The following is a 27,460-nucleotide window of genomic DNA, read 5'->3' as shown; positions in this document are numbered from 1 at the left end:
GCGCTCGCGGCTCCGCCAGCTGCAAGTGGCGGGCGCCCAGGCAGATGCGATCCAGCGGCTCCCCCGGCGGCAGGGCGGTAGCAGCTGGCACCTCCCGCCGCCGCTTTCTGGAGGGTCGCGGGGCACCGCGGGTTCTTCGGGCCGCCCTCTAGCCGGCCACCCGGAGCCGCGGAGGCTGCGGATGGGTGAGGAGGGGTCAGCGAGATTTCGGGCTCCCCTGCCCTGAATGCGTTCACCCTGCTGCTGCTTCCGGGGCCTCTTCGGTGCCTGCGAACTCCGAGGAGCCGAGGCGCGGGCCGAGAGCAAGGACGCTGCAAACTTATGCGGTTGCTACCTGGGCCTTCGCTCCGGAGAGCGGGGGCTCCGATTCAAACCTAGAAGTTCAGCGGACGGCGCAGTCCGAAGACTTCCCGCTGCGAAGGGTCGCCTGAGGGTGAACGAGAAAGCAGCCCCCATCCTGAATTCTCGCCTTGACCAGGGGAGAGAAGCCCAGAGGAACCGAAAGCAGCGCGGGGGGCGGCCAGGACAGCCGGCACCAGCTCGGAGCCGCCGTTCTCAGCCCGGGAAGTTGCTGAGGGTAGGAGGCCGCCCCGACAGCGGACAGACCCAGCTTTGGCTGCGAGGGGCAGCAGAGGACAGAACCCAACTGCCGCCTCCCTTTAACCAGAGTAGTTTCTCCCTTCTCGGAGCGCAGCGAGCTACGGACGGGGACGCGGCACTCGAGTAGCGCGCGAGAAGGCACAGAGTCCCAGCTGCTGAGCCCCGAGCTCTTTAGGGTCTCTGGACTCCTCCCTGAGCTTCTAGCCTCGTTTCCCTCAGACTCTTGCTCGCATCCTTGGAGTTGAGGGGAAGCGAGAGGATCGAGGGCACGCCCATCAGGTGGAAGAAGCCATTCAAGACCAAGTACTATTCGGAGCCTTTTCCCATTTGGGGGGAAGTGAAGGGCGAGGCTGGGCCGGGGAGAGTAGGGAAACAAGTACAAACAGCCCTCCTCTGGCGGGATGGGAGCCATCGAGCTCTTGTGGCTGGTGCTACAGCTTTCAGCAGCAGCCTCGAGTTCCGGGACCGGGACCCGCGAGAGTGCTGGCCCACCGGCCATGGGGGTGCCAATGCAGCCCCGGGAGCCTCTCAGCCACTCGCGTCTGCAGAGGAAGAGCCTGGCAGTGGACTTTGTGGTGCCCTCGCTCTTCCGCGTGTACGCCCGAGACCTGCTGCTGCCGCCGCCGTCCTCTTCGGAACCGAGGGCTGGATCGACGGAGGCGCGCGGCTCGCTGGCGCTCGATTGCGCCCCGCTGCTCAGGCTGCTGGGGCTGCCGCCCGGGAGCGCCTGGACAGCAGGCTCCAGCTCGCCGGCCCCGGCCCGGACACTGTCCAGGGTGCTGAAGGGCGGCTCGGTGCGCAAGCTCCGGCGCGCCAAGCAGCTGGTGCTGGAGCTGGGCGAGGAAGCGATCCTTGAGGGCTGCGTCGGAACCCCGGAGGAAGAGGCTGCCGGGCTGCTCCAGTTCAACCTCAGTGAGCTGTTCAGCTGGTGGATTCACCACGGCGAAGGGAGGCTGCGCATCCGCCTGATGCCCGAGAAGAAGGCGTCGGAAGTGGGCAGAGAGGGAAGGCTGTCCGCAGCAATCCGTGCCTCCCAGCCCCGCCTTCTCTTCCAGATCATCGGGACCGGTGAGCACTCCCGCCTGAGAGTGTCGAGATTTTTTTTTTTTTTTTAATCACCACAATTTTTGTATCCACCATTAATTAACTTCCTTTTCCAAAACCTCAGTCTCTGGTTGGTTCTTAGCGCTCTTTCCTCCTTCTGCAAATCTCCTTCCCCAGTTAGACCATATTTTCTGATTTTCTCCCTTGAACGCAGTCACTCCCCAAGGGCCTTCCTTCCTCTTTAGCAACCAAGTTGGGAGAAAAGTTTCCTCCTCTTGGGGGAATGCCTTTTACCAACTTACACACGGTCTGAGCCAAAATTGGAGGTCCTGCCTCCTGGGCCCCTGGGATTGCAATATGTCTATTAGTTCTAGGTTCCAAGCTTAGTTCTAGATCTCAAAACTATTGCCCTTTTCCCCTCCCTCTTGTTCCCCCTCCTGACAACCACAGATTAGGAGAATATGGTACACTTTCTCCAGGAATATAGAATTCCTCTTCATATTATTAAATCCTACTCAGCTGTCAGTCCAGATTTTGGCTTGCTCAGAGATTGCCTCTTCTGGCTGGCTATCCATTCTTAAATTCTTGTTCTTCCTCCCAGATGTTGTTAGGAGAGCTCCAGAGGGACCAAGGGACAGGGACAGAGGTAGATGTTGAAAGAGGGAGGAAAGTTGCCAAGATTGTCTTGATTTGGGGAAGTCACTGTGCAACAGAGAGAGACAATTGGTTTCCCTGCTTTTATCTCCTGTCCCCTTTTCCCCTCTGATTCTTAGCTTGAATGTCTGCAGCCATAGCTCTTGATGACAGTCTCTGGCAGGCCTGTTTCATTGCAGATTTCTCTGCTGGAGACTCCTGAAATTAGAGTTCTGTTTCATTCGCTCCTTCATTTTCTTCCCATATTCACTGAGTGTGTGGGGGTGGGGGGTGGGGTGGGGGATGGGCAGGGACTGAAGACACTTCTAACTCGTCCCAGAGTATCCTTTGAAAACCAGGTGGTCTTAAATGGATGTTTCTCTTGTAAGACCACCAAGGAAGAACTCATGAATAAAATATACAATGTAAATGAATGAGAAAAGCACAGAAAAGAAATCATGCCATTACACCAATTCCATTGAGCAAACCCAGCTTTTTTAAAAATCATTTTCATTGTTAGAAATAAATGAAATTCTTATGCTCTACTGGTTACTAATGTCCAGTATTAATTGGATGGAAAGATTTGCAAAAGGCCCATTGTAGAGCTACAAGTATCTCCCATGCTTGTCCTGACACATACACATGCTCACACACACCCAATAATCTCATGCAGCAGGGATATTTGGAAGCTGAGGTTCCCTAGTATTGTGCAGAAAACATACTGGTATGTGGTCTTCAAGGAAAACAGAGTCTGAATGCTTATTTCAGTATTAGTATTAATGGCACTGGCACCTTCAATGATCCCTTTGCTTTCAATGCTGGAATGTTGCATTTTATAGAAAGAGACAAGATCTGGTGAGTTTGATAGTTGCCGTCTGTGGACTGACATGGGAAACCAATACTGTTGTCTCACCAAAGACACTTAAAACAGCTGGGTTTTAAAGCCATTGTGGCTTCTGTGGTTCATACATGGAACATTCTCTTTTAGTGCCCTATGTTTTTGTAATGGGTATGCAAGTGAGTTCTCTGGAAAGGCAGATTTTCTTCCACTTTCATGTCCATGAGCATCTCTGGATCTTCCCCATCATCTCTTTTTAAATGCCTCTTGGCCCCAGCAGTCTATGTCAGTGCTGCCAGATGCTGGTGACAGGCAAAAGGGTTCCTTTCTACCACCCCAAATTTGCCTACTATAAACAGGCAGGCCCTGCATGAAACCATCAGTGGGTGTCTCTGAAGAATCACACTCTTAATGCATTCAAAGAATATACTCTAGTCAAGCCTTAGATAAGGAGTCAGAGCTGCTGAGTGGGGGAGTTACATGTAGAATGGAGTGCGCTCCAGGAGCTGCTCTGCTACTGGCAGGAGGGAAGCACCGTGAGCATCCCACATCCTTCCTCAGTATCGCAGTCCATTTGGCAGCTGGACCAAGCCCTTATGCATCATTTGACACATCTAGCAGGGCTGGCTTCAGAAGAAGCCAGGATTCTGCCATTAAAAGACTAGAAATTTTGGCCAAACATGTTTCAACAGGATTAGGATCAAATGATTATTGATGAGATCAAATAAGACACTAAGTGTAACTGGATGAGCTCCCTGTGACCTCCAGAGAGACAGACAGCTTATTGAAAAACACTTCGGGCCTCATGGTGATCACACTTGGAACAGGCTGGACTCTCCTATCTCTGAGGACATATGCTGTCTGTAGTCAGGCAGCTGGCTGTGCAGGACTGGCCTCTTGCCTTACCACTGCCTCCCCAGCCTCATTTAGATGCAGGCTCCACTGCAGATCTCTCCATGGAGTGTATACACCCCTGCTGTATCATGTTTCTTGTTTGGGGCAACATATATCATTGTGGTTCCATCCATTTTCTTGTATGAAAATTCAAGCTTAGGTCCTGCCACTTGGATTGATTTTGCTATTTATCACATTTGGGGAAAATGGTTTTGTTATTTTTATATAGACCTGATTTATAGAAAAAACATTTAACTCTTCTGTGACATGGGATTTCAATTATACGAAGGAAAGGTAGGCACAACTCAGCTCATTTCTGTCTGCTCCTGCTCAAGTGACTGGTGATCTGTCCTAGAGGTGCATGATCCTGCTGATGGGGCTATTTGTGAGAGGGGAGGGAGGGGTGGTCGTTCTGCCATCCCTTTTGGTGAGAGGCCTGGAGCAGTCCATTTGTCTCAGGCTGAAGATTGCTTCCCAAACCCTAGCACAGCCATCCATGACTGGGGATGTGGTAAAATGGAAAAGCACTTGGTCAGGACAAAGAAATACTTTCATACTACTTGTGGTTTGGAATGTCTGAGAGGACAAAGAAGATGTCTGAGAAGACAAAAACGATGTCTGAGAATCCTTATAACATACTAGTAGTTTTTCTTCGTGGTTGCTTTGAATTCATAAATAGGAACAGTGTTTCAGCATCTAAGGAAGTTCCCCAAAGCACACATCCATGGAGAAGAGGTAGAGAGAGACAGTTGCTGGGACTGTATGAATGGTGATGCACCTGTCTGGGACTCCCCACATCTCTGGAGGCTACCACATTACCCTCAGCTCCAGTTTGTATCCTGTTTTGTAGGTGTTGTGAGATCTTGCTTCTCCCAGCCCCACAAGCATACCTCTGGAAGGTGGTGACCTGTGTGATAGGAGGGCCTGTTTTTCTTTAAGCAGTTCCTTTTCTCTACTCAAGGAAAGGGTATTTATAGTTTGGGACCTTCCATGTACCATGGAGAGGCCTAAGCAATTTAGAGTGGAAGTATGCAATGTAATACCCCTGACCCTTGACCCCCCATGTTTGTCAGCCCTTCCCGTTTCATTTCTGGAGAGGGCAGAGAGAGTAAGGGATGATAGAGGGGGAAATTGGAGCTCCCAGAAGGGATGTCAGTTATTGTAGGTGAATTGGAAGAGTTGGAACTAGTCCAGAGAAGAGAAGAGCATGATTTAAGAGTTGAAGGGACTGATTTACGATGAAAGATGAAAAGAATTAAATATATACGGCTGGGCTAAGTGGTGATGAAGGGAAAGCCATAGTAACAATCTACAAATCTCTGAGGAGGGAGCGTGGCAGCGAAGGAGAGGAGTTATTTTGCATGACCCATAGAAGTAATAGGATGAGACTTGCAGAAGGAAACTTTAGGTTGGATATCAGGGGAAACCTTCTTATTTTCTGAAATTGATATTCCTCTGACTATGGAATGGAATTCCAAGGGAACAGGGAGCAGGGTGAGATGTGGGTCAGACAAGCCACAACATTCATAATTAATCTGTTTTATATTTTCAAATGTTGAGAAACCACAACAGGCAGGAGAGCTGGAATGGGGAATGCAGCAGGAAACAGGATCTTTTTTGGATATAACTCCTGAGAGCTTTTGGGCTTCAGTGTTTCCAGGGGAAAAGAAAATAATTGCATATGTACCTTTGAAGTTGGTGGGAAAAGCTTACAAGAAGATTGTTAGTGGAAAGAATATTTTGAAATTACTGTGCTTATTTTCCTTGACCCCCGATTAAACATAAAATATTCCTCTGGGGTGCCGTATACTGTCTGTATATCTGTTGGGGGAAGGCACAATTTCCAGAGCATTATGCATCTAACATCTATAAGTGTGTGCAGCAGCAAGTTCCTGGGCATGGCAGAAGGTCACCTGGGTCTTGAGAAGATTAGATCTGTTTTAGATTCAGTGGGTCCCTGCTGGACACCTGGAAACCATTTGGAATCTGAGAATATATAAGACTATTTGGAAGACAAAGTTCATCCACATCCAATTGAACATTTCACACATTTACCAAAACAAAAAATCTGTCCATGAGGGGTTTGAGTGTGGTGTATGGGAGGGGAGTGTCATCGTTAATAAAAGTGAATGTCTTTGTTAGGAAGTTGGTCTGCTGAGGGTCAGAAGGGACTGAACTGTGGGTGGGAGGAGAAGAGAGACTTGGGTCAGCAGAAGTTGTGGTACCCTGCCACAGGATGACAGCCTGATAACCTCACTTTGTGGGAATTTGCCCAGCCTGACTTGTAAAGGATATTTTACTTTGCCTTATAAGTATTAATAAGTATTAATGTCCTGTTACAGCTGTATGAGACTTTACAATGCATAAAGCACATTCCCATTTATCATTTTTATCAATCCTGTACAGTAGACAGGGCAAGAATTTGCTTTATTTTACAAATGGAGTTTCTAGAATCTAGATGATAACACTTTCAAGGTCACACAGGTAGAAAGTGGTAGACCTTGAAACTTTCATTTATGTTTTGACAAGTTATTAGGCACTGATTAGGTCCACAGTTCTCCTTGCCCAGAGTCAGGGCTCTTTCCACTAAGGAAATCATTCCAAGTTACAGATTAAAAACAACCAAGACATGTAAATAGATGAAAACCTGCACATTTATCTTTGTCTGAAGCCCATCAAACAAATTTTTGGTGACCAACTTGGTGAACAAATATTTGGTGAGCCATGGCCTTGGAAAAGTTCCTTAAAATCTTTGAGGCTCAGATCCATCATTAGAAAATGATATTAATAATTTCTATCTCAAGAGGTTGCCAGGAACATGAAATGAGATAATGCATGCAAATCCTTAACACAGTGCTTGGCGTATAATAAAATGCATCACCAGTATGAAACATTATGGTTTTTTTTTTTGTTTGTTTTTATACTAGTAGCAGCAACACTCAAGTTCTCTGGGTGTGGTTGTGCAGGTTGTGTGCTCTAAATTCCAAGGGTTCCATATACATTTAGTCTGTGAATAGTGCCATCTAGATTTGTGCAGTCCATATGTGCGGCCATATGTGACAACCCTGGCAGTGGCAATTGTGATCCTGTGGGCTCCCCATGCAACTAGCTTTAACTCCCAAGAGATGAGAGATGGGATCAATGTGAAATAATGAGTGCGATCATGGTGGTAGTTCCTGCTGTCTCACCATGGAAGGCTCTGAATTCACCAGAAATGTGGATGAGAAGGGAGATTGAAGTGTGGAATTTTACTTTATTTCCATCAACTAGTATCCTCTTGTAGATCTTCTGACCTTGGAGTCAATCTAAAGATTCAAACAGCATATTCACCATCCAATTCTTTTTTTATTTCTTCAGAAAGAAACCAAGCCTTAATTTATGAAAGTATGAAAGCAAGAGTAGTTTTCAGATGGTAGATCTTCTTTAATTGAGGGTGATCTGTCTAGTCCAAGCCCCACCCATGCCCAGAGAGGTGCTGGGTCACTGTCCTCTGATAACTCCTTTATTTTAATTAGCTGAAGCTGTGTCCTTCCCTTACATTTTCAGTCCTTGCCATTTATTGTCAAGTGGAGGGCACAGAGAGAAATGTTAAGTACTAATTGGGTAATTGACATGAGCCTTTTAAGAGCAGTCAAAGCTTAGAGATTCCATGGTGACGTATAACCCAGGGACTTGTGTGAGGGGCTGCCTTAGGAAAGTGCCTCAATCTAAAAGAGTCTCTTGACAGTATTTTGTAGGCAGTGGTTTTTATGAGCCATGGCTGAGCCATTGTCTTTAAAGAATGCACATGACATCATCTCTGCTTGGGGGAAGATGAAGAATAAGGTGTGTGAAGGGGTGGTTATAGGCCCAGGGGTCACATGTGGAGGGCTGAGCATAAAGATATCACGGAGCCCTATGGATGCTTGCTTCCTTAGCGCCATTGTGCTGTCCTCCAGTGTACAGTGCAGCCAACATTTCTTAACCTAGTGACAGCCTGGGCTGTTTCATGTTCAAAGAGAGTGTTGTTCTGGTAATGAGGGATCCCAGTACCCTTTATGGATTTCTGGGAAGAACAATTTTTTTTTTCTTTAGAAAATCTTGTGATGAACTTTCCAGCTGGGCTGTTCTGAACTTGGGTCCTATCCCAGGGAAATCCTACCAGATGCACTTGATGATATAATGTGAGTATTCTGGAAAGTGGGAGCCCCCAGAAGAGGGCAGATGAGAGCTCCCTTGGGGACAGATACACCAACCACTGTGTTAATTGAGCCTTCAGGTTCCTTGAACATTACCTTTCTGGCTAAGTAACAACAGGTTCATAAAGAGGAAGGCAGTCAGCTCTTCCTTGGAGTAAGGAAAAGGCTAAAGGGGAGGTAAGAAAAACATGTGAGCTCAGAGGACAAAGGAAATCAGGTAACTAGCCAAAGGAAATCAGAAGGAAAATTTAAACCATTGGCTATGTTTTTCTTTTCCTCCTGTTTATCTTTCATTCAGTTTTCACTGGAATGTGGGTTGATAAGGGTAGGCGTAGAGAGGACTCCTTTAAAAACCCATTCCACATTCTCAGAAAATTAAAGCAAGTGTTCTGGTGGTAGAAAGAACAACAGATCAGGAGCTAAAAGATTTAGATTCTATTCTGGTTATTTGCCTTTTGTTAACTTTGAAACCCTGGGCAACTTTCTTAAACATTTTGAGCCTCTGGATCTTTGTTCCTAAAGGAGAGTATACAGACCTATCTTGATTACCTCATGGAGTCATTATGACCATTATATGAAAAAATCTATGTGGAAGGCTCCAGTTTGGATAAGGTGGTGGCAAATTGAATGACCAAGGTACTAAAAATTGCTGAGATCTGTTTCATCCATTCCTTGGCAACCCTTGGTCATAGGACCAGCAGTTTGGGGTCCTGGATTTTGAGTCAGGCCTTGGGATTCTGTTAAAAGCCCAGCAGCACTGAAAAGGAGCTGTGTGGCCCCTCTGCAGGGTTCTCAGAATGGGGTCCTTACATGGAAATCATCTTCCCCAACTCCAGATCTTACTGCAAAGATATCTCTGGTAGTGGGACACAGGAACCTGCATTTTAACAACAAAAAATGATTTTCTTTTAATTGTGGGATGACAAATACAATAAAGTGCACTGAATGCATTAGTCCTGTGTACAGCTTAATGACAATTTACATGTACAGCATCCATATAAAGATACAGGATTTTTCTAGCATCCTAGGGAGCTCTCCAGTCCCTGTCCAGTCTGTATCTACCCTGCACCCAAGGTAAGCATCCTTGCAATTTCCAAGCCATCGATTACTTTCAACTGTTCTTGAAGTTCATACAGATGGAACCATAGCATAGGTATTTGTCTGTGCCCAGCTTCTTTCACTCACATGATTTCTGTGATATTCATCAGTGCTGTTTTGTGTAGCAGCAGTCTTTCTTTTTTATTGCTATATTATATTCTTTGTATGAATACAATACCATTTATCTATTTTCCTGGTTGTTTTCCCTACCAAAGAGTTGGATTTGTGGGAAATCAAAAGTAAAAGAGTCTATTTCAGATAATGGATAGAATAATTCACAGATCTGGTGTTGAAGCCCTGCTCTACCTTTGCTGGCATGAGGCTATTTATTTTCTTCTCTTGGAACTTCAATTTTCATATTTGTAAAGTGAGAAAAATAATACCCAACTCCAAGGGTTATCATGAGAATTAAATGGGATAATGCATGGAGTAGGCCCTGACACACACAGTCAGTGTTCCAGTGCTACTTTTTCTTCCCAGCTCTTGATTATATTTTTTCCCCTTAGTGAGAATGGGCACTTCAAAAACTGTTCCTGGAGCAGAGAAAGAGAGCCTTTTTACAAATGAAGTCATTAAACTGCAGTGGGAAAAGGAACAACCAAGGACTTTATAGAAACTTAAGTTTTCATTTTTAATAAAAACACAAACATTTATTACATTCAGTTTTAAAATTAATAAAGAAAACAAACTATTCAATAAATAAATCAAATTAAAAAGGAAACCTTTGATTTTATAATCAGACCAATTAAAGACGAGAGAAAAATGTGTAGAGGCAGCAGAAAAAGATGGACAGAAATACAACCACATTTACATAAAGAAGGAAACAAAAATGACTGAGAGTGACAGAGATACAAGGGGAGAAATTGGGAAAGGAATGGGCAAGAAGAGGTGATGGGAAAACAAAGATGGGAATTATCTCTTGGATACTGAGATGCATAGACACAGAAGAGATCAAACAAAAGACAAGGGGAGGCAGGAGAAAGAAAAGAAAAGAGGGAGGAAGGGAAGGAGAAGGAGAGAGAGAGGAGAGAGGGGTTAAATAGAAAGATTTAAAGACTTGGGCACCTGGGGCCTCTATGAATTGTTACGGAATGCTGCTGTGCTCGTCCTCCATAGCTTGATCATGTTTATGACCAGTGATTCCTGGTGCATCCCCTAATCCTTCTGCCTCCCACAGCCCAAATTAGGAAAGTGTCTAGGGATCCTCCCTCCTTCTGAAGAGGGCACTCTGGAATCGTCCATTCTCTTGATTTCAAGAACAAAATAAAAAGAAGCCCGCTCTACTAGGCTTTTCATTTTGTCTGCAGACCAGGGTGGATGTTCCACAATCAATTATTTTGGTAGGATACTGACCTGGTATCAAAGTCTGCACCCTGAAGCTATGATCAACATTATATGATGACTTTTTTTTTTCAACTTTACTGATGTTTAATTCACATTACAATAAAATGTGCCCATTTTAAGTGTCCACTTTAACCCGTTTTGATAAGTGTATATACCTGGGTCACCACCACCCCATGGAGGATATAGAACATTTCTTTGAATCCCTCAACTGTTCCTGGTGACCTTTTGCAATGAACCCCCTACATTTCCTGCTCCAGGGGACTTCTGATTTGATTTCTATTACAACAGATTAGTTTTGTCTGTTCTAGAGGTTTATATAAATGGAATCTTACAATGTGTTCTGTTTTGTGTCTGGCTTCTTTGACTTAGAGTAACGTTTTTGAGATTTATCCATGTTGTCATATATATTTGTAGTTTGTTTCTTTTTATTGCTGAATAGTAATATCATTATGTGAATACACCATGATTTGTTTACCCAGTCATCTGTTGATGGACATTTAGTTCTAGTTTGGGGTTTCATGAATAAAGCTGTTATGAACATTTTGTGTACAAGCCATTTTGTGAACACACCAGTTATCTTGAATACATTGTGCAATTGGGGGCTCATATAATAGGTGTATGTGTAACTTTATAAGAAACTACCAAACTATTTTTCAAAGTGGTTGTACCATTTTACCTTCCACCAGTAATTTATGAGATTTCAACTGCTCTGCACCCTTGAAAGTACTTGGTATTGTCAAGGTGTGGTGGTATCTCGTTACAGTTTTAATTTACTTTTCTTTTGTATTGGTTGCCAAATATTGCATAAGAAATCACTCCAGAATTTAGTGGCCCAAAATAACAGTAGTAACTTATTATCTTTCTTGATTTCTCTGAGTTAGGAATTTGGGAAAAGCTTGGCTGGGTGATTTTTGTTTGGAGTCTCCCGTAAGACTGCAGTCAGATGTCAGCCAAAGCATCTGTTGTTTTAGGGCTTGACGTGGGCTGCAGGATGGCTTCTAAGGCTTACATGGCTGGCAAGCTGCTGCTGGATAACAGCAGTAGTCCCATTTCTTCTCCAGCTCTTCATTAGGGCTGCTAAAACATCTTCATGTTGTGGTGACTGGCTTCCCTCAAGGTGAGCATCTATTGAGATGATCAGATGGATTTTCTTTTGTATTCTGTAAGTATGATGAATTACATTGTTTAAATTTTAAATGTTGTATTAGCTTTACATATTTTTAGTGTGTTGAGGATTTTTCATCTGTGTACATTAGGATTATTGGTCTGTGGATTTCTTCCTTGACTTTGCCTTGTTTTAGGATGAAGGTAATGCTGGCAGTGTAAAGTGAGCTGGGAAGTACTCTCTCCTCTTCAGTTTTTTCTGGAAGAGATTGTGTGGAATTGGAATTTTTTCCTTCTTGAATTTTTGTTTAATAGGCTTTGCTACTGAAACCATCTTGGTGTGTTCTTTGTTGGAAAGTTTTTAATTACTAATTTTTATTTCTTTAATAATGATAGAATTATTCACATTCTCTACTTCTTTTTGAGTTAACTTTACCAGTTTGTATCTTTTAAGAAATTGGATGTAAAGTTGTTCATAATATTCCATTACTATCATTATTATTTTCACATGAACTCTGTCATTTATTTTTTTGTTTTTTTAAATTCAATTTCATTGAGCTATAATCACATACCATAAAATCATCCACAGTATACAATTGATTGTTTACAATACCATCATATAGTTGTGCATTCATCACCACAAACAATATTTGAACGTTTTCATTACTCCAAAGAAAAAATATAAATACAAATGAAAAGAAAGGTAAAAAAGAACACTTAAAACATCCCATCTCCCTCATTTCACCCTATTTTTCATTTAATTTTTGTCCCTATTTATCTACTCATCTTTCCATACACTGGATAAAGGGAGTGTGAGCCACAAGGTTTTCACAATCACACAGTCACACCATGTAAGCTACATAATTATACAATCATCTTCAAGAATCAAGGCTACTGAGTTGCAGTTCAAGGTATTTCCTTCTAACAATATTCTGTTGTATGTATACACCACAGTTTACTATTCTGTTCATCAGTCGATATACCCTTAGGCCACCTCCATCCATTGCAAATCGTGAATAATTCTGCCATAAACACCAGTGTGCAAATGTCTATTCATGTCCCTGCTCTCAGTTCTTCCATGTTTATGCCCAATAATGAGGTTGTAGGACCTTATGGCACCCACATACTTAGCTTCTTGTGGAACCACCACACTGTCCTCCAGATAGGCTGCACCGTTCTACTTCCCCCCCAACAGTGAATATGTACATCCTTCTCTCCATGTTTTCTCCAGCACTTGTATTCCTCTGTTTATTTCCCCCCCCTGCAATTTTATAGAGATATATTCACATACAATATGGTCATCCATGGTGTACAATCGTTCCCAGTATCTTCATATAGTTGTGCATTTATCACCAGAATCAGCAAATGAACATATTCATTACTACAAAAAAATTCAAAAAAAGAATAATAAAAAAGATAAAATAAAAATACAATACAATACAATACATTACAATAATAGGGTCAGACAACAACACCACCACCAAGAATCCCATACCCTTCCCTTATATCCATCCCTTGCTTATAGATATTTAGCTTTGGTATATTGCCTTTGTCACATTAAATAGAAGAATATTACAATATTACTGTTAACTATAGACTCTAGTTTTCATTGATTACATTTTTTTTCCCCAATACCATCCCCTTTTCAACCCCTTGCAAGACTGACATTCATTTGTTCTCCCACATGTAAAAACATTTTTATATTTGTATATTTAGTCACATCATTGACCATTCACTAAGTTATACAGTCCCAGTCTTTATTGTCTGGCTTTCCTTCTGGTGTCATACATGCCCCTAGCCTTCCTCTTTCAACTTTACTCACAGACTATCTTTGTTCAGTGTACTTACAATATTGTGCTACCATCACACAGTATTGTGCTATCCATTTCTGGATCTATACAATCAATCCTGTTGAACATTCTATACTCTTTCAGCATCAAATGCCCAATCTCTACTTCCTTTCTATTTCCTGATAACCTGTGTTCTCAGCTTTAATTCTCAAAGACTGATCATTAATGTTAGTCCATATTAGTGAGACCATACAGCATTTGTCCTTTTGTTTCTGGCTAACTTCACTCAGTGTAACATCCTCAAGGTTCATTCTGCATTGTTATATGTTCCGTGACTTTGTTCTGTCTTACAGATGCATAATATTCCATTACGTGTATATACCACAGTATGTACACTGATGGACATTTGGGCTGTTTCCATCTCTTGGCAATTGTGAATAACGCTGCTATAAACATTGGTTTACAAATGTCCATTTGTGTCTTAGCTTTCAGTTCCTCTGAGTATATATCTAGTAATGAAATTGCTGGATAATATGGCAATTCTGTACTTCCTGAGGAGCCACCACACTGCCTTTCAGAGTAGCTGCACATTTCTACATTCCCACCAGCAGTGAATAAGTGTGCCTCTTTCTCCACATCCTCTCCAGCACTTGTTATTTTCTGTTTTTGATAATGGTCATTCTAGTAGGTGTGAGATGATATCTCATTGTGGTTTTGATTTGCATTTCCTGGGTTTTCTACATATAGGATTATGTCATCTGCAAACAGTGAAAGTTTTACTTTCTTCTCCAATTCGCATACCTTTTATTTCTTTTTCTTGCCTAATTGCTCTAGCAAGAACTTCCATAACAATGTTGAATAACAATGGTGACAGTGGGCATTCCTGTCTTGTTCCTGATCTTAGAGGGAAAGCTTTCAGTCTTTCTCCATTGAGTATGATGTTAGCTGTGGGTTTTTCATATACTACCTTTATCATATTGAGAAAGTTCCCTCCTCCTCCTATTCCTATCTTTTGAGTGTTTTCAACAAGAAAGAATGCTGAATTTTGTCAAATGTCTTTTCTGCATTGATCAAGATAATCATGTGGTTCTTTTGCTTTGATTTATTGATGTGGTATATTACATTAACTGATTTTCTTGTGTTTAACCAGCCTTGCATACTTGGAATAAATCCCACTTGGTCATGGTTTATAATTCTTTTAATGTGCTACTGGATTTGCTTTGTGAGTATTTTGTTGAGGATTTTTGCATCTATATTCATTAAAGAGATTGGTCTATAATTTTCTTTTTTGTAGTATCTTTGTCTGAGTTTGGTATTAGGATGATGTTGGCTTCATAGAATGAGTTAGATAGCTTTCCCTCTTCAATTTTTTTGAAGAATTTGAGCAGGATTGGTACTAATTCTTCCTTGAATGCTTGGTAGAATTCACATGTGAAGCAATCTGGACCTGGGCTTTTCTTTTTTGGGAGCTTTTTGATGACTGACTCAATCTCTTTACTTGTGATTGGTTTGTTGAAGCCATCTATTTCTTCTTTAGTCAATGTTGGTTGATCATGCTTTTCTAAGAAGTTGTCCATTTTGTCTAAGTTGTCTAGTTTATTAGCATATACTTGCTCAAGTATCCTCCCATTATCTCCTTTATTTCTGCAGGGTCAGTAGTTACTCCCCTTTTACATTTCTGATTGTATTTATTTGCATCTGCTCTCTCTTTTTTTTTTTTTTTTTTTTTTTTTTTTTTAGCCTAGCTAAGAGTCCATTGATTTTATTGATTTTCTCAAGGAACCAACTTCTGATTTTGTTGATATTCTGTATTGTTTTTCTGTTCTCAATTTCATTTATTTCTGCTCTAATCTTTGTTATCCCTTTCCTTCTGTTTGCTTTGGGGTTAGTTTGCTGTTCTTTCTCTAGTTTCACCAAGTGAAAGTTAATTCTTCAATTTTTGCTCTTTCTTCTCTTTTAATATAGGCTTTTAGGGCAATAAGTTTCCCCTCTCAGCACTGCCTGTGCTGCATCCCATAAGTTTTGATATGTTCTGTTTTCATTTTCATTTGCCTTGAGATATTTAATAATTTCTCTTGTAATTTCTTCCTTTATCACTGGTTGTTTAAGAGTGTGTTGTTTAGCCTCCATGTATTTGTGAATTTTCTGACCTTCTGCCTGTTATTGATTTCCAACTTCATTCCATTATGATGTGATAAAGTTTTGTATAATATCAATATTTAAAAATTTATTGAGACTTACTTTGTCACCCAACATGTGGTATATCCTGGAGAATGATCCATTAGCACTTGAGAAAAAATGTATATCCTGCTGTTGTGGGATGTAGTGTTCTATAAATGTCTGTCAAGTCTAGTTCATTTATCACACAATTCAACATCTCTGTTTCCTTATTGAGCCTCAGTCTAGATGTTCTATCCATTGATGACAGCTGTGTATTGAAGTCTCCAGCTATTATTGTAGAGGTATCTACTTCTTCCTTCAGTGTTGTCAGTGTTTGCCTCATGCATTTTGGGGCACTCTGGCTCAGTGCATAAATATTTATGATCATTATGTCTTCTTGATGAATTGTCCCTTTTATTAATATATAGTGTCCTTCTTTGTCTCTTTTAATTATTTTACATTTGAAGTCTAATTTGTCTGATATTAATATAGCTACCCCCGCTCTTTTATGTTTGTTGTTTGCGTGAAATATCTTTTCCAACCATTCACTTTCAACCTATTTTTGTCCTTGTGTCTAAAGTGAGTTTCTTGTAGAGAACATATTGATGACCTGTTTTTTAACCCATTCTGCCAGTCTATGTATTTTTATTGGGGATTTTAATCAATTAATATTTAGTGTTTTTACTGTAAGGGCAGAACTTTCTTCTAAGATTTTGTCTTTTGGATTTTATATGTCATGCCTTATATTTTATTCTCTCTCCTTTTGCCCTTCCTGATAGTCTTCAGTTCTACATTCTTATCCATACCTCTCACTTCAGTCTTTTCCTATCAGCCTGTAGCACTCCCTTTAGTATTTCTTGTGGTGCAGGTCTCCTATTCACAAACTCTCTGTGTCTGTTTGTCTGAAAATATTTTAATCTCTCCCTCATTTTTGAAGGACATTTTTGCCAGATATAGAATTCTTGCTTGCAGTTTTTCTCTTTCAGTATCTTAAATATGGCATACCACTGCCTTCTTGCCTCCCTGGTTTCTGTGGAATAATCTGTACATAATCTTATCAAGCTTTCCTTGTATGTGATGGATTGCTTTCCCCTTGCTGCTTTCAGAATTCTCTCTTTGTCTTTGACATTGTACAATCAGATCAGTGTCTTGGAGTAGGTCTATTGGGATCCATTCTGTTTGGGGTATGCGGCACTTCTTGAATCTGTAATTTTATGTCTTTCATAAGACATGAGAAATTTTCAGTGATTATTTCCTCCGTTTTTGTTTCTACCACTTTTCCCTTCTCTTCTCCTTCTGGGACATCTATAACACCCATATTTGTGCACTTCATGTTGTCAATTAGTTCCCTAAGACCCTGCTCATATTTTTCCATTCTTTTTCCTCTCTGTTCTTTTGTGTGTAGGATTTCAGATGTCCTGTCTTCTAGTTCACTGATCCTTTCTTTTACCTCTTCAAATATACTGTTTTATGTCTCCATTGTGTTTTTCATCTCTTCCATGATGCCCTTCATTCCCATAAGTTCTGCCATTTGTTTAAGCAAGCCTGCAAATTCTTCTTTATGGTCATCTAGTATCTTCTTTTTTTAAATGCATTTTTTAAATTGTGAACTTTAACATATATACATAACAGTGATAACTTTCAAAGTACAATTTAACAAGTAGTTAGTAAATTTCAAAGAATATCATGGGTCATATTTCCACAACTTCAGCTATTTCCATTATTATAAAATATACATACAGAAAGTTCTTAACTTTTGATGTACAGCTCAACAAGCAGTTATATAGGTAATTTCAAAATTGTTATGGGTTACAGTTCCACAGTTTCAGTTCTTTCTTTATTATGAAATATAGGGTATATAGAGAAGCATGAAGACTTTCAAAGCACAATTCAACTAGTAGATATAGAGCAAATTTCAAAGAATGTTATAGGTCACAGTTCCACCATGTCACTTACCTCCTTCCAGCTATTTCATAGACCTTTATTAAATTTTATCTTCTTGGTTTCTACCACTTCCTCACCCTTAATCTCTTTTTCCGTCTTCAGGGTTGTCTACATAGTGATTGCCTTAACTTGTTCATATTGAAAGGGGGTGTCAACAATATAGGGAAGGGGGCTGGATCTGATTGTTGTTCTTAAAGAGGCTATTGCCTCTGGGTTTTTAGGACTTGTGTGGCATAAGAACACTTTGGTAGATTTAAGTTTCTGAGAGTTAAAATTTAATGAATCTTTAATAGAATCTCATGTAGGGACCTAGGTATTTTGGGACTACTTTTGGTAAGGGCATGGCATACTGGGCCCATTTGTGATGTCTAGCTGGAGCTTGCATAAGAGAAACCTCCAGGATAGCCTCTCGACTCTATTTGGGATCTCTCTGCCACTGTAACCTCAGCTTGTTACCTTTCTTTTTCCCCCTTTTGGTCAAGTAGGCATTTTCAGTCTCTTGCTGCCAGGGCCAGGCTCATTCCTGGGAGTCATGTCCCATGTCACCAGGGAGACTCATTCCCCTGGGAGTCATGTCCCTCATGGGGGTGGAGGGAAGGTTAATGAATTTATTTGCTGAGTTGGGCTTAGAGAAAGGCCACATCTGAGCAAAAAAAGAGGTTCCCTAGAGGTGCCTCTTAGGCATAATTATAGGAAGGCTCAGCCTCTCATTTACAGCCCTAAGTTTCACAAGAGCAAGCCTCAAGTTGAGGGCCTGATTTATTAATAGTATGTTCCTGGTTTCACTTAATATATATTCTATCCCAAGATAAAGTCAGTTTCTTACATTATCTTCGCTTAGTTGTACAGTCCTCATCCCTTTCAACTTTAAACAACTATCATAAAATAAAACATCCCAGAGCTCTTATCAAGTATACATATATATATTTACCCTTTCACAGTCTAGAGTTAATATTTTACCACTTCAGCTGAAATATAGAAGCCTTACAACCACATAGCTCTTTCCCCTCCCTGATTGATTTTATAATTGTCATATGTATGATATCTACATAATTGTAAACCCTGCCAGACAATTTTATACTTTTTTTTTTGCGCTTTCAGCAGTCATACATATTTTAAATAACTTAAGAGGAGAAAAGTAGTCTTTTATATTTGCTCATATATATATGCTGTTTTCTTGCTTTTCCTTCTTTCCTGAAGTTCTGGTTTTTCCTATTTTATTATTTTCGTTCAACTTGAACTTATTTTGTACTTCTTTTAAAACAGGTCTGCTGGCATCAGATTCTTAGTTTTCCTTTATCTGAGATGTCCTTATTTCACCTTCATTTCTGAAGGACATTTTTACTGGGCATAGAATTTGAAGTTGACAGTTCTTTTCTTTCAGTTCTTGAAGAATGCTATTCCTCTATCCTTCATAATTTCCAATAAGCAATCTGCTGTCATTTGAATGGCTGTTACTTTATATGTAACTGCTTTCAAGATTTTGTCTTTGTCTTTGGTTGTCAGAAGTTTGATTATGATGTGTCTGTGGATAGTTTTATTTGATTTTACCCTGTTTGTGGTTTGCTGAGTTCTTGAATCTATAAGTTTATGCTGTTCATCAAATTTGGTGAGTTTTCAGCTGTTATTTCTTCAAGCTTTTTTCTGCACTGGTATATTTATTCTGCATGCTGGACTCCAATGACACAGATATTAGACCTTTTAATATTGTACCACAAACTCCTGAGGGTCTATTAATTTTTTTCAAAAATTTTCCTCTTGCTTATGAAGATTGAACAATTTCTATGATCTCTTCTCAAATTTACTCACCCCCCTCTGTTATCTCCATTCTGCCATAATTTTTCATTTTAGATATCTTATTTTTCAGTTGTACATTTTCCATTTCTTTTAATAATTTCTATTTCTATTCTGAGAGCTTCTACCTTTCCATTCATTTTTTCCAGCATGTTTACTTTTACTTCATGGCATATAGTTATAATAGTTATAATAGAAGTCTTTGATAATTCCTGCATCTGAATCATTTTGTCAACATCTGCTGATTGTCTTTCCCCTTATGAATTGGTCACATTTTTCTGGTTCTTTGTATATTTTGAGTAGTTTTAGATTGTATCTTGAAAACTGTGTACATTGTGTTGCTTAGTCTAAGACTTGGGAGTGGTTTAAACCTTATTTTTGTTCCCAAAGTCTTCACAATATTGTTTTGGGTCTGTCTACACTTGTGGAGCTCAGAAATTAGCTGGGGTCTTGTGCTGATTCCTTCACAGAATTGCATATCTCCTTCTCCAGCTCCATGCTCTTTGGGGTTCTCCTCACTAGCTTAGAGCTTTACCTACCTGCACTACTGCTACACAGTTCCCACAACTGGAATTGCCCATGGGGCAAAGTGGAGGAGATAATAAAGAGAAACAAAACAAAGAATTCCCCAGTGCTCTTTGGACTGAAAGCTGCTTTATCCATTCCTCTGGCCTGAAAGATGTGGTTTCTATCAGATTTTCTATTAGAGTTTTAGCTGCTGGCATCACCAACTATGCTGGCTTTGTTGGGGGCTCACATTCATGAGCTATGAGAGAAAAAAGAGAAGAAAAAAAATAAAGAAATTGGGATTTCCTTCCATACTTCCTGGATCCCAAGGCCCCCCTTTTCTGATCTTCTGTGATCAGAAAGAAGGATTTATCTGCATGTTTTGTCTGTCTGTGGCACTGTGAACTGCAGCTTTGCTGGGTGGCCATATCTAGTTAAAGTCTGAAAAAGAAAAGAGGTAAAAACAGAGAACTCATCTCCATATGGGTTACTTTTCCAGATTTTGAGTCCTTTCCTCAATATTCCTGATGTTTTTTTTTTTTAATTTTCAGAGTTCTCAAGTAGTTGCTTTTTGTATTTTGTTACAGTTCTTCATTGTTAGCAAAAAGATAAATAGGATTTAGTGGGTTTACTTAATCTTGGATGCATTAGAAGTCCTTCATCCTTTTTGAATTAATCACTTCCATCCAGAATATTTTTCCTTCCGCTTTTAATGTTTCATGTTATGCTATTCTTCTGTTTTTTAATTATCTCAAAGAATTCTGCTTTAATTATTTACAATTTTTAACTATAAAAAGCAACTGCTTTATTTTTGAAGATTTTCATTGGATATAGTATTGTTTTCTGGTGTTCTAGTTTGCTAATGCTGCCAGAATGCAAAACACCAGAGACGGATTGGCTTTTATAAAAGGGGGTTTATTTGGTTATACAGCTACAGTCTTAAGGCCATAAAGTGTCCAAGGTAACACATCAGCAATTGGGTACCTTCGCTGGAGGATGGCCAATGGTGTCTGGAAAACCTCTGTTAGCTGGGAAGGCACATGGCTGGCATCTGCTCCAAAATTCTGGTTTCAAAATGGCTTTCTCCCAGGACGTTCTTCTCTAGGCTGCAGTTCCTCGAAAATGTCACTCTTAGTTGCACTTGGGGTATTTGTTCTCTCTTAGCTTCTCTGGAGCAAGGGTCTGCTTTCAATAGCTGTCTTCAAAATGTCTCTCATCTGCAGCTCCTGTGCTTTCTTCAAAGTGTCCCTCTTGGCTGTAGCAGCTTGCTCCTTCTGTCTGATCTTATATAGTGCTCCAGTAATTTAATTCAGACCCACCTTGAATGGGCGGGCCAACACCTCCATGGAAATTATCCAATCAGAATCATCACCCACAGTTGGGTGGGGTGCATCTCCATGGAAACACTCAAAGAATTCCAATCTAATTAACACTGATAGGTCTGCCCACACAAGATTACATCAAAGATAATGGCATTTGGGAGACATAATACATTCAAACTGGCATATCTGGTTTGCATTTTTTCTGATAAGTCAGAGGTAGTCTCTATCTGTTTCCCTTTATGTGGTGTGTCTTCTTCTCTCCTTCTCTCCCTTTGCCCCTGCTGTAGTTTCTTTAGAATTTTCTGTTTATCATGGCTTTCAACAATTTGATTATTCAGCCATCATATGGTCTTCTTTGTGTTTTCCCTGCTAAGGCCTTGTTGAAAGAGACTTTGTTCTGTGGGTTTATATTTTTCATCACATTTGGAAATTTTTCAAAAATTTTTTTCTGTTCTCCCTTCCTAGGAATCCAATTACACTTGTTATACTATTAAATGTGTTCTGACTTTTCATTTAGGATCTGTTCATTTTTTTCAACCCCCTTTCTCTCCATAATTCAGTTTGGATTGATTTAATTGCTTGTCGTGAAGTTCACCCTCTTTTCTTTGGCAGTGTCTAATCTGCTGTTAATCCAGCCCATCTAGTAAAAATTTTTTTAATTCAATTTTATTGAGATTGTTCACACACCATACAATCATCCAAAGATCCAAAGTGTATAATCAATTGCCCATGGTACCACATACAGCTGTGCGTTCATCACCACAATGAATTTTTTTTTGTTCTAGTTCATGAATGAGATTTCTAATATTTGTACAGTTAATCACACACATTGTCCCCCACAAGATTCACTGTTTTATACATTCCCATATTTTAAGTTCCAACTTTCCTTCTGGTGACATGCATGACTCTAAGCTCCCCCTTTCCACCACATTCACACACCATTCAGCACTGTTAGTTCTTCTCACAATAATGTGCTACCATCACCTCTGTCCATTTCCAAAAACTTAAGTTCAACCTAGTTAAACATTCTGCTCATTATAAGCAACCGCTCCCCATTCTTTATCCTTGTTCTATATCCTGGTAACTTATATTTCATGTCTGTGAGTTTACATATTATAATTAGTTCAAATCAGTGAGACCATACAATATTTGTCCTTATGTGTCTGACTTTATTTCACTCAATTTAGTGCCCTCAAGATTTCTTCATCAACCCGTTTTTTTTTAAGACGGTTTTGTTCACCCACCATATATTCCATCTTAAGTCAACAATGATGGTTCCCTGTATAATCACATATTTATGCATTCACCACCATCACCACTATCCATATAAGGACATCTCCATTTCTTCCACAAAGTAGGAGGAAGAGTCAAAAAAGGTAGAGAGACAAAAGAAAAAGAAAAAGAAAGAAAAAAGTAACAGCTAAAAAGCAACAAAAGGAAAGATAGAATTAAACTAAAGCACAATAAAAGAGTCAGACAACATCACCAATGCCAAGAGTCCCATCCCCCACCCTTATGTCCCCCTCTTATAGGAATTTAGCTTTGGTATATTGTCTTTGTTATATTAAAGGGAGAATAATACAAAGTTTCTGTTAACTATAGTCTCTAGTTTGCATTGATTGTATTTTTCCCCAAAGCCACCTTATTTTTAACACCTTGCAATATTGACATTCATTTATTCTCCCTCACGTAAAAACATATTTGTACATTTTATCACAATTGTTGAGCTCTATAGGTTTCACTGAGTTATACAGTCCCAGTCTTTGTCTTTCCTCTTTCCTTTTGGTGTCCCACATGCTCCCAACCTTCCTCTTTCAACCATATTCACAGTTATCTTCATTCACTGTACTTACATTGCTGTGCTACCATCACCCAAAATTGTGTTCCAAACTTCTCACTCCTGTCTTTTCCTGTCTGTAGTGCTCCCTTTAATATTTCCTGTAGAGCAGGTATCTTATTCACAAATTCTGTCATTGTCTGTCAGGGAATATTTTAAACTCTCCCTCATATTTGAAGGACAGTTTTGCCAGAAATAGGATTCTTGGTTGGAGGTTTTTCTCTTTCAGTATCTTAAATATATCTCCCTACTTCCTTTTTGCCTCCATAGTTTCTGCTGAGAAATCCACACTTAGTTGTATCAAGCTTCCTTTTTAAGTGATGCATCACTTTTCTCTTGCTGCTTTCAGGATTCTCTCTTTGTCTTTGATGTTTGATAATCTGATTATTAAGTGTCTTGGCATAGGTCTTATTCAGATCTATTCTGTTTGGGGTATGCTGCGTTTCTTGGATCTGTAATTTTATGTCTTTCATAAGAGATGGGAAATTTTCGGTGATTATTTCCTCTATTATTGCTTCTGCCCCTTTTCCCTTCTCTTCTCCTTCTGGGACACCCATGACACATACTTTTATGTGCTTCATGTTGTTATTCAATTCCCTGAGATGTTGCTCATATTTTTCCATTCTTTTCCCTATCTGTTCTTTTGTGTGTAGGATTTCAGATGTCTTGTTCTCCAATTCCTGAATGTTGTCTTCTGCCTCTTGAGACCTGTTATTGTATGACTCCATTGTGTTTTTCATCTCTTGTTTGTGCCTTTCATTTCCATAAATTCTGTCAGTTGTTTTTTCAAACTTTCAATTTCTACCTTATGTTCACCCAGTGTTTTCTTTATATCCTTCAATTATTTTACCATATCTTCCCTGAACTCATTGATTTGGTTTTTAATTGATTTAGCATAATTTTTGAAAATCTTTACATTAAAGTGGAACAATATCTCAACTGTATCTTAACTGAGGTGTAAGTTTGTTCCTTTGGCTGGGCCATATCTTCATTTTTCCAAGGGTATTTTGTTGTTTTCTGTTGTCTAGGCATATGGTTTCCTTGGTTACCCCAATCAGATTATCCCAGACCAGAACAGCTTCAGGTCTCAGAATACAGTTATATTCAGTTTCAAGTTTCCCTGAGGGTGTCTTAGAACCTGTGAGTCCTCTAGCCACTGTACTTTTCCTAACCTGCCCAGAGGGTGGTGCCTGTCAGCCTGTCACTCCCATTGGTGTAAAGAGATGTGGTCCCTTTACCTCTCAGTTTAAGTTGTTTCTGTCTTGACTGTTTTCCTCCCAAGCCCTGGAGTCTGACTTCTGAAGGGAAGCCTGGCAAAAGGGCTGGGCTCCACCCCCTTCCTCTTAGGGAAGATACACTTACAGGGAGTTATCTTCTGTATTTGAATAGCTCCTTTGCCTCTCTGACTCTGTTAACTCCACCCACCTCTGTCTGTGTCAGAATGCTGTGAATTGAAAATGGCTGAGGCTTTCTCCACTGAGCCACTCAGGTTGACAGAGAGAAAAAGGGAAAGAAATCTGTTCAGAGGCAGTCCACGTTTTGCCTGTGGTCAGAGAGAGGACCTGGTCTTCTGGGCTCCCTTTCCCAGGGCATAGGCATTTTCTGGCTTCTTTAAGGTTGTCTCTAAAAGCCTGTATATTTTTCATTCTTTTTTTTAAGTAAATTTTTTTCCATCAGTCCCCTCCCCCCTCCTCTCTACTGGGAGCAACCTCAGGATACTTTGCTGCTTGTTATGGGTTTGTCTATGTTTGTAGCTTGTATTTAGCAGTCCACATTTGTTGATTAAAACCCCAGTTGGAGCTGGGCTGAGCTATATTTACTTGCTCAGGGAATACTGCTTTCTCCTACAGGGAGGTCTTGCAGTTCAGCCTGCTGTGGGGGGAGGGGACTCCTGGAGTGGTTCTGCAGTTTTTACTTACAGATTTTATGCTGCAATCTCAGCCATTCCACCCAATCCAGATTGGTGTACGATGTGTGGACAGTCACAATTGTCCCCCAGCAGTTGTTTCAAATTATTTACTAATTGTTCCTGGTTGTTTATTAGTTGCTCCAGGGGACCTATCTAGTAAATTTTCATTTTCCATATTGTATTTTTCTGCTGTAGAATATTTACTTCTATTTTTATTTCTCTCCTTATCATGCTTGTTTTTCTGTAAGTCTTTAAATATATTTATAATTGCTGTTTTAAAGTTCCTGTGTGCTAATTCTATTATTTCTGTAATTTTTGTGTCTGTTTCTATTGATCAGCTTTTCTTGTGGTAATAGGTCACATTTTCCTGCTTCTTAGAATACTATTTTTTTATTGGATACTGTACATTATCAATATTGCATTATAAGTATTAAATTGTTGACTGCGTGGATTTTGGATTTAAAGACTGTTGAATTTCATATGCTAGGCAGTTAATTTATTTGTCCATTATTTTGATCCTTTCAAATATTATTGTCAAACTTTGTTAGAGGTTGTTTAGTAGAGCCTTTATTCTTAAGATTTGGCCTCTCTGGGGGTATCCACTGAATGCTCAGACATTCAATGAGGTCTCTCCACTCTGGTTATTAGGTAGCAAATGTTTCCCAATCATTATGTGGTTCCAGAAGTTGTCTCACTTACAGTTTTCTGATAAATGTTCTTTTTCTGGTAACTGTTCTTTGCTCAGCCTTGTGGAATCTCACCCTATGAATGCACAACTTAAAATTTGGCCAAAGACTCAAGGGGACCCCTATGCAATTTTATAGAGCATTATCTCTGTCTCTGTGTTTGTCTGCCCCTTCCTTGGTTTACAACCTGGAAATTCAAGCTGCTTCAGCCTTCCCAAACTCTAATTTCTGTTCCCTCAGGCCAATGAGACTACCATGCTCTGTTTGGAACCCTCCTTCCTGTGTCAAGTTCTGGTAAATGCCTCCAGGCAGAAAGTGAGGGCAGTCATAGGGTCTTTCACATATGTTTCCACCTCTCAAGATCATAGTCCTGTGTACTGATTATCCAATGACTAAAAACAATTTTTTTTCGTGTATTTCATCCAGGTTACAGCTGTTTATGGCTGGGGGGCTAGTCTTGTGCTAGTTACTCCATCATGGCAAGAGCCCATATGATGAATTTTGAAATCACAATTATATTGACCTATCTCCTGAGACACCATAGAGATCAGTATGGGAGGTGCTCCCAAAAGAGAAATTAGACAAAGGAATGGTTTTTATTGACATCTGTAAGTTTGTACTTTAGCCTCAGAAATGCTTATTTATTGGCTCAGTGTTTTGTTTTGTTTTGTTTTGTTTTTAACTGAGCACTTGATTTGAATGAGGTACAATTTCTTCCTTCCAAGAGGAATTCGCAAACTAGTTGGGGAGAAAAGGCAGACAAGGTATGCTAATAAAGAACTGCAGTAAAGGCAGTATTTGAATGCTGAACAAATGGTGCAAGTGGTTATACTAGTTCAGTAGAGACTTGGAGAGGGCAATTCCTTCTGGCATGATTAGGGACAGTTTTATCCACTACCTTCAGGTCTCAAAAAGCATTCCCTAAAAGGTTCTTCTTGTTCAGCTTATGAACAGATGGGTGTGGAGTTAGCCTCTGAGATTGGAAATTATAACTCTAGGGTTTTAGAAGTATGTGCTTATTGCTTTTTTGCAAGGAGTCAGGTCAAAGGTTATCTGCTAAAAATGATGGGTTCCTTTGGGATTGAGGTAAAAGTGAGTTAAGAAAAGCTTCTAGTAAGAGGTGATTTGAGATCAAGGTCTTAAAGGGACTGCAGAATTTGATTTGGAAAGAAAAGGGCAAAGGGCCTTCCAAGTTGGCAATGGCCCATGCACAAAAATGTCCATAGAAGGAACAGTTGGTGAGAGAGAGAGAGAGAGAGAGAGAGAGAGAGAGAGAGAGAGAGAGAGAGAGAGAGAGAGAGGGAGAGAGAGAAAGAGAGAGAGAGAGGGAGGGAGGGAGGGAGAGACTGTGTTTGTGTGTGTGTGTCTGTCTGTCTGTGTAAGAAAGCAGGACCAACCAGAGCAGAGCGGTCTCAGGAGTATTGGGGGTTTGGGAGGATGGGTCAGATATCCTGGTTTAGAGGTGAAGCTGGATTTTTGGGTCTGGAATTTAGATTTTATACTGAAGAAATCAGAACTTTTTAGTTTTTGAGTAGGGGAGACACACATTGACTGCATGGTGACTGCAAATTCTTCAGGAAACGTAGTTTGGTAGTGGTCAAGCCTGGAGTGCAGAGAGAGCTGGTGGCTGGAGTGGAGCTGAGAGGCTGTTGTACTGTCTCAAGTGAGGGGGAGAGAGCTCAGCCAAGAGAAGCTCAGATTAAGGGGAACAAAGATATGAAGGAGTCAATGGTCTAAGGTTTTGGCCTGGGGACCTTGAAGACTGATAGTATTACTGA

General features: G+C 40.4%; 1 protein-coding gene across 1 annotated transcript in view; it reads left to right on the top strand.

The window, feature by feature from the left end:
• The first annotated feature begins 399 nt into the window (after window positions 1-399).
• Window positions 400-27,460, top strand: part of ALK (ALK receptor tyrosine kinase) — a 725,024-nt gene continuing 697,963 nt past the window's right edge. Inside the window, exon 1 of the mRNA XM_037813067.1 lies at window positions 400-1,668. Coding sequence (XP_037668995.1) covers window positions 1,002-1,668 — 667 coding nt within the window. The 5' untranslated portion in view covers window positions 400-1,001. The remainder of the gene's footprint in view (window positions 1,669-27,460) is intronic.

The sequence above is a fragment of the Choloepus didactylus genome, chromosome 20 (genome assembly GCF_015220235.1).
Source record: "Choloepus didactylus isolate mChoDid1 chromosome 20, mChoDid1.pri, whole genome shotgun sequence".
In the NCBI taxonomy this organism is placed as follows: Eukaryota; Metazoa; Chordata; class Mammalia; order Pilosa; family Megalonychidae; genus Choloepus; species Choloepus didactylus.
Note: the sequence above shows the minus strand (reverse complement) of the source record. Positions and strands in the feature narration are given on the sequence as shown.